This window comes from Colobus angolensis, unplaced genomic scaffold, assembly GCF_000951035.1.
Source record: "Colobus angolensis palliatus isolate OR3802 unplaced genomic scaffold, Cang.pa_1.0 Scaffold133, whole genome shotgun sequence".
Lineage (NCBI taxonomy): Eukaryota > Metazoa > Chordata > Mammalia > Primates > Cercopithecidae > Colobus > Colobus angolensis.
This window is the reverse complement of record NW_012114411.1, coordinates 3,677,338-3,685,204: the sequence shown is the minus strand read 5'-3', so window position 1 is coordinate 3,685,204 and position 7,867 is coordinate 3,677,338. Positions and strand designations below refer to the sequence as shown.

The window sequence follows — 7,867 nt, the reverse complement described above, 5'->3', positions numbered from 1 at the left end:
CGACCTCAGGTGATCCACCTGCCTTGGCCTCCCAAAGTGCTGGGATTACAGCCATGAGCCACTGCACCTGGCTGTTTGTTTTTGAGATGAAGTCTCACTCTGTTGCCCAGGCTGAAGTGCAGTGGTATCATCTTGGCTCACTGCAACCTCCACCTCCCATATTCAAGTGATTCTCCTGCCTCAGCCTTCTGAGCAGCTGGGATCATAGGTGTGTGCTACTATGCATGGCTAGTTTTTGTATTTTTAGTAAAGATGGGGTTTCACCATGTTGTCCAGGTTGGTCTCAAACTTCTGACCTCAGGTGATCCGCCTGCCTTGGCCTCCCAAAGTGTTGGGATTACAGGTGTGAGCCACCGTGTCCAGCTGGTTTAGCTAAACAATTTAGAGCTGTTTGATCATTGTTGTCTAGGCCTTTACTTGCTAAAGATTCAGAATATATTGGAATGTATGATATGCTGAATGTAATGGTCTAATTGCTACCTTTCTGTTGTCTGTGTCTGTTAATGTGGAGGGCTGTGGAGCAAGTCTTCGTGGATAGTGATACTCTCCTTTGAATCCACCACAGTAGGATAAGAAGATGACGAAACACTTGTTCTGAGCCTGAGTGATTTCGTAGCAGATTCCATGGACACGAGCTTGAATTTCTAGATAGACTGATTTAAGTGGCAGGAAGTGAATGGGTTACATAGAGCGTGGCTTGAAGGGTGGTTGGATTGAAATGAAGTAGAAGAGTGGAGGGCTAGAAGCAGTTCTCATTCTTCTGTGGCTTCCCAGAGGGATTTAAACTCTGGCCTGTGATGCAGGGAATCACTCTCCTTTTAAATTGATTTGGATGGCTCAGCCTGTCCTGTTCCGAAAAGGATTATTCACTTGCAGAAGAAAGAGTCCGTAGCCCATGTGATTCAATTCTTATAAAAGCAAACCTCGTGGGTTTTCTCTTGACGCTGAAAAAGAAGACAACTGTTTCCCTTGGGCTAAGGAATCCTCTGGAAAAAGAACATATTTATGAGTGTTGGTTCCTTTGTTTTTAGATCACATGAAAGGATTAAGAGCCCCTACCTTGAAAAGAAGGTTGGAGTGCAGGTAATTTATTTTGCTACTTATTTGTGTGTGTGTGTGTGTGTATGTTTTTAAGCAAACATTTTAATTGAGAGATAACAACTGTACAGAAAAGTACATACATCCAAGCATATAGTCATTTACAAAGTGAACGCATCTGTGTAGCTTCACTCAGATTAAGAAATAGGACAGTACCAATATCCCAGACCCCTCCTACCTCCTCCCAAAGGTAACCTCTATTCTGACTTTTGTCATCATGGGTTAGCTTTGGCTGTTTGTGAACTTGAGATATATATATATATATTCCTACCAAATACACTGCTTAAAAAAAAAAAAAAAAAAAACAGAGGGAGATTTGCTATGTCGCCCAGGCTGGTCTCGAACTCCTGGCCTCAAGTGATCCTCCTGCCTCAGTCTCCCAAAGGGCTGGCATTATAGATGTGAGCCACTGGCACCTGGTCTCAAATAGACCCTTTTATAATTGTTTTACTTTACTTCACATTGTATTTGTGTGATTTATCTATGCTACTGGGTACAGCAATAACTCACTCCGTGTTATTTCTGTAAGAGTATATGAGAGAGAATGGCTGTTCCATTGTAAAGGATCATATAATACTGGATTTTTTCTTAAAACTGAACTATTAAATGCTTTTCTTGCAGCCATTGCCTATATCTAAATTCCCAATTCTCAAGATACATATTTGAAAAGGGCCAGTGGATGTCAGACTTTTCTGCTCATTGATAGCAATAGTCTGTCTTCTTGATAATGATAGCTAATATTTACTGAATACTTACTGTATCTGGGGACTGTGTATTTCTCAGTTCAACAATTTTTTTTTTTTTTTTTTTTTGTAGAGACAGGGTCTTACCATGTTGCCCAGGCTGGTCATAAACTCCTGGCTTCAAGGGATCCTTCCATCTTGGCATCCCAAAACACTGGGATTATAAGCATGAGCCTTTGCACCTGGCCAATAATTTTTTATTATTTTATTTTTATTTATTGACTTTTGCGACAGGTCTCGCTCTTGTCGCCCAGGCTGGAGTGGAGTGGCACGATCTTAGCTCACTACAACTTCTGCCTGCCAGATGCAAGTGATTCTTTTGCCTCAGCTACCGGAGTAGCTGGGATTAAAGGCACCTGCCACCACACCCAGCTACTTTTAGTATTTTTGGTAGAGAGGGGTTTTACCGTGTTGGCCAGGTTGGTCTTGAGCTCCTGATCTCAAGTGATCTGCCTGCCTCAGCCTCCCAAAGTGTTGGGATTACAGGCATGAGCCACCACTGCTGGCCTCAGTAATTTTTTTTTGGTTGCCTGTGATGTGTCGGGCATTGTACTGGAGGTGGAGAATGCATTAGCGAGCCACACAGATGCAAGGCTCTGCCCTCTTGCACCTGACATTTTCATTAGAGCTTCTTGATAACCTTTTGAATAGATACTACTATTATTTCTATTTTACAGATGAGGAGACTGAGGAACCAGAGAGGTTAAATTAGTTGCCCAATGTCACACAGCCAGTAAGTGGCAGGACCAGGATTCCAGCCAGGTCTGTCTGATTGTAGAGCCTGTGTATCAGTCATCTGTTGCTGTGTAACAAATTACTTCAAGATGGAGTGACTTAGCACAGATCATGTCTTACTGCTCAGTTTCTGTGGGTCAGGGATTGACAGGGTGGAGTGAGGATGATTTCCCAGCCCAGGTATTAAACATCAGTGAGCAGAGTCTTCAGATAATGTCAGCCACATAAGATCTGGAGACTCCCTCATCCATGTCTGATACCTGGGCTGGGAAGACTCACACAGCTAGGGGCTAGAACTGTTTGGCATTTTTTTTTTTTTTTTTAAACAGAGCCTCACTTTGTTGCCCAGGCTGGAGTGCAGTGGCATGATGTTGGCTCACTGCAATCTCTGTCTCCCAGGTTCAAGCAGTTCTCCTGCGTCGGCCTCCCAAGCAGCTAGGACTACAGGCACGTGCCACCAAGCCCAAATAATTTTTGTATTTTTAGTAGAGACGAGGTTTCACCGTGTTGGTCAGGCTGGTCTCGAACTCCTGACTTCCAAGTGATCTGTCCGCCTTGGCCTCCTAAAGTGCTGGGATTACAGGTGTGAGGCATCTCTATCTCTAAAAGTCTCTTTAGGCCAGGCGTGGTGGCTTGGGCTTATAATCCCAGCACTTTGGGAAGCCGAGGTGGGAGGATGACCTGAGCCTAGGAGTTTGAAACCAGCCTGGGCAACATAGGGAGACCTTTTCCCTACAGAAAACACTACAGACTCCGTGTAAAAAAAAAAAAAAAAAAAAGTTTATTGTGAAATTAATTTCTGTTCATTACCAAAAAAAAAAAAAAAAAAAAGAATAGGCTGGGCGCAGTGGCTCTCCCTGTAGTCCCATCACGTTGGGAGGCCGAGGTGGGCGGATCACCCGAGGTGAGGAGTTCGAGACCAGCCTGGCCAATGTGGTGAAACACCGTATCTACAAAAAAAATTAGTCGGGCATCATGGTGTGTGTCTGTAATCCCAGCTATTGTGGAGGCTGAGACAGGAGAATCGCTTGAACCTGGGAGGTGGAGGTGGAGCCGAGATCATGCCATTGCAGTTGCACTCCAGCCTGGGTGACAGAGCGAGACTCCGTCTCAAAAAATAAATAAATAAATATACAGTAAAAAGCAGAAGTTTCTGTTCCCAACACACTTTTTCCAGAGGTAGTGTAACGTGTGGCATTATCTTTCCAGACACGCTTGATCATATACAAGTGTGTATTTCCAAGTAACAGTGGTGAGGGACCGCTATTGGAGGTAGTCCAGGGACGCTGTATTTCCACCCCCACCTTGTGCTCTTGATGATAGTGAAATGGTGGGCATAGGTATGCTGGAGTGACTCTAACAGATTTTGTGCCAGCATAATTTCTGAACTATTAGATGTATGATGAAATAGATTTCATCACCATGCCTGGCTAATATTTGTGTTTTTAGTAGGAATGGGGTTTGACCATGTTGGTCAGGCTGGTCTCAAATGAAACTATTAGATGTATGATGAAATAGATTCATTACTCACCAAGATGGCTCACTTTGGATTGTACTGAAAGTTTTTTCTTTTTTCCTTTCAGCTTGAAGGTTTATCTATACTGTTCACCTGTGACTAAGGAGTTGTTGTTAACTAGCCCGAAATACAGATTTTGGGAGAAACGAATTGTAAGTTTTATTTTTTGAATAACTTAATTTTTTTTAAGTGGGAAGTATTTTTAGAGGTAGATTGACAAAAACATTGCCTCGGTTTGTCACATACTACAGTTACCCACATTAATTAGAATATTGAGTCTCTGGCCAGACATGGTGGCTTACACCTGTAATCCCAGTACTTTGGGAGGCCTTGGTGGGCGGATCACTTGAGGTCAGGAGTTCATGACCAGCCTGGCCAACATGGTGAAACCCTGTCTCTACTAAAAATAAAAAATTTGGCCAGGTATGGTAGCACACACCTGTAGTCCCAGCTACTCAGGAGGCTGAGGCAGAGTAATTGCTTGAACCCAGGAAGCAGTGGTTGCGTTGAGCCGAGATCATGCCACTGCACTGCAGCTTGGGCAACAGAGTGAGACTCCATCTTTAAAAAAAAAAAAAAAAAATTAAGTCTGTTGCCATTGAGCAGTATGGCAGAAGTCAACATTTGGTGGTTGTTGATATGTTTTCTTTGTTCCTCAAGAGTGAGATCTAGGTCTTTAGTTTTGTTTGTTTAATCTCATTGACTCTCTTGCTAAGATGCATTTTAATATTTTCTTTCTTTCTTTCTTTGTTTTTTTTTTTGGAGTCTCACTCTGTCGCCCAGACTGGAGTGCAGTGGCTCAAACTCGGCTCACTGCAACCTCTACCTCCTGGGTTCAGGCAATTCTCCTGCCTTAGCCTCCCGAGTAGCTGGGATTGCAGAATCCCGCCACTATGCCCGGCTAATATTTGTGTTTTTAGTAGGCACAGGGTTTCACCATGTTGGTCAGGCTGCTCTCAAACTCCGGACTTCAGGTGATCCACCCACCTTGGCCTCCCAAAGTGTTGGAATTACAGGTGTGAGCCACCACACCTGGCCACATTTTAATATTTTAGAGTATAAGGTGTTCAGTAACATAGTTGCTAAATCCTTTTATTTAAATTGTGGGATAGAGTAAGAAAAATAAACGTAAATTACAGGCTATAATAAGGAAGGTATGACAGCTAGAAGAATACAGATAGAATGGGTAACGTTCGGTCTGGCAGAATAAAACGCATCTGTCCAAGTAGTCAAGGGGAATCAAGGGGAGAAAAAAGTCTAGTGCACAGAAAATGCAAAGAAGGCAGAAAAAGTCTGATTGTAACAGTGATTAGTATATATAGGAGAGAATTTAATTCTGCCTTTGATCAAAAGACAAATTCTCAGTTTAAGTTAAAAAAATTAGACAAATCCAACTGAACTCAGTGGCTCATGCTTATAATCCCAGCACTTTGGGAGGCCGAGGTAGGCAGATCACTTGAGGTCAGCTGGAGACCAGCCTGGCCAACAGGGCAAAACCCCGTGTCTACTAAAAATACAAAAAATTGGGTGTGATGGGGACTGTGCCTGTAATCCCAGCTCCTTGAGATGCTGAGGCAGGAGAATCGCTTGAACCCGGGAAGCGGAGGTTGCAGTGAGCCGAGATCATGCCACTGCACTCCAGCCTGGGTGGCAGAGTGAGACTCCATCTTCAAAAACAAACAAAAAACTTAGACAAATTCATCAGTATAAGTCTACAAGAGACATAGATAAAACAGAAGGATAAATACGGGTTGAAATTTGAAATTTGGGGGGAAGAAAAAGGGAAAAAATTACTAACCAATTAGGAGGCAAAAATGTCAGAGTGGCAGTTTTTAATATCAGAAAGTAGACTGGAAGGCAAAGAAAGATAAGGTTTGAAGAGGGTGTTACTGTTAAAAGGAACCATGGGTCATGTGGACATATGTGCAGTTGACAAAATAACCTCCAACTGAAGTAGAAAGTGCGAGAATCTGTCACCCAGTGCTTGATCTGAGGAGAACCACAATGAGTTAACAGAATGTGGGTTCATTATGTGGATTAGGTCTTAAATCGTTGTGGGAGTTGGCAGAGCAGTTTGTCACAGTGTCACGAAGAGTCTGTTTACTCTTTTTTTTTTTTTTTGAGATAGTCTCACTCTGTCACCCAGGCTGGAGTGCAGTGGTGTGATCTCAGCTCACTGCAAACTCCGCCTAACGAGTTCAAACAATTCTCGCTGCCTCGGCCTCCCTAGCAGCTGGGATTCAAGGCGTGAACCACCACGCCTGGCTAATTTTTGTATTTTTTAGAAGAGATGGAGTTTCGCCATGTTGGCGAGGCTGGTCTGGAACTCCTGACCTCAGGTAATTCTCCCACCTCGGCCTCCCAAAGTTCTGGGATTACAGGTGTGAGCCACAGTGCCAGGCCTCTGTTTGCTCTTAAGCTGCTTACAGCCAATGCCTCCCTCCTGCCCACATTTGGGCAAGCTGACAAAAAGGCCATGCTTGCCTCAGCACTGAGGTGAAGTTCAAACCAGGCAAGTCCAGGCCCACCCCACGCCACAGTGGAAACCAGGGCTGATTGCTCCTACTTTCTCTCAAGCCACAGGAAACATTTCTGTCCCCAGCTCACAGACTGCACTGCCCTCCCCGAAAGTCCTGTGATGTGACTGAAGTTTTCTTCTCATTCTCTGCTGTGTGTGTGCTCACGTGTGTGTATGTGCATGCGTGTGTGAGTATGCGCACACAGTGTGTGCACGTGTGTTTGTGTGCATGGTATCATCCACCTCAACATCTGACCTTCGATTGGGAAGGGGGTTTGTCCTCCCTCTGCAGAGCAGTCACAACAGCAAGGCTGTTCCTGTTGTCTCTGGCATTCAGCTTGAAGTTGCTACAGGTCAGCCTGGCCAGCAGTCAGGAAGGAAAGCTAGAAGAGAAGGGGAGGGGAGCAGAGACAAACTGGAAGGCACAATGGCCCACTAGAGCCTGGGAGGACAGGCCAAAACCCACTTCTGTCTCTCACTTCCTCTGGCCTCAATAGTGCTGGTCTCCCGCTTTGGCTCTGAGGCACATGCACCTGCCCCGGACTCGGAGGAGCTGCACACAGGCACCCAGCAGAGGCTGGTGTTGCTGCGGCGCTGCCCCAGTCTCTGAGTTAAGCCAGAAGGTCAACAACGTTCATGAGCTGTTACCGTTTCTGGTGCCCTTCAGAGCATTAAAAAAAGCCTGCTAGTTCACATCTGCCTTCAGAGTGCTTACTGTGGGCAACACCATGGATAGGGGTTCTAGGAAATAGTTCCAGCTTAGATGAGTTGACATAGTACAAACAAGGCCGCCGCAGAATCAGGGCGAGAAATAGGAAATCTACAATTGTCACTAGAGAGCTTAACGTGTCCCTCCCAGATGCTGAAAGGAGGAGGAGGCAGGAAATAAGGTGCAGAAAATTTCTGCAATGTGGACTAATAAACAGGACTTTAAAGGCAAGGAAGAAAATAGTATTTTTGGGGGGTGCTCATGACATTTACAAAAACTAACCATGTACTGTCTCACGAAAGAACACAGTGATGTTGGAGATCAGAAACAAAGGGACAGCTAAAATCTTCCCATACGCGTGGAAACTAAATGCGTACGATAACTGACTGGTTAAAAAGGAAATTGTACAATAAAGAAAACATACAATATGTAGAACTGGCCGGGTGCGGTGGTTCACGCCTGTAATCCCAGCACTTTGGGAGGCCGAGGCGGGCAGATCATGAGGTCAGGAGATCGAGACCATCCTGGCTAACACGGTGAAACCCCGT

The 7,867-nt window shown here is 44.7% G+C and overlaps 1 protein-coding gene across 8 annotated transcripts in view; it reads left to right on the top strand.

Annotated features, from left to right (window-relative positions):
- Positions 1–7,867, top strand: part of DCLRE1C (DNA cross-link repair 1C) — a 47,144-nt gene that overhangs the window by 4,555 nt on the left and 34,722 nt on the right. For 2 of the 8 annotated variants that reach the window (XM_011934257.1, XM_011934260.1), the window contains exons 2-3: positions 1,032–1,083; positions 4,160–4,244. In XM_011934257.1, the coding sequence (XP_011789647.1) occupies positions 1,032–1,083; positions 4,160–4,244 (137 nt within the window). Of the gene's footprint in view, positions 1–1,031; positions 1,084–2,518; positions 2,604–3,785; positions 3,917–4,159; positions 4,245–6,902; positions 7,234–7,867 lie in introns of all 8 variants that reach the window. The other 6 variants (XM_011934259.1, XM_011934258.1, XM_011934263.1 and 3 more) reach the window with 6 other exon arrangements.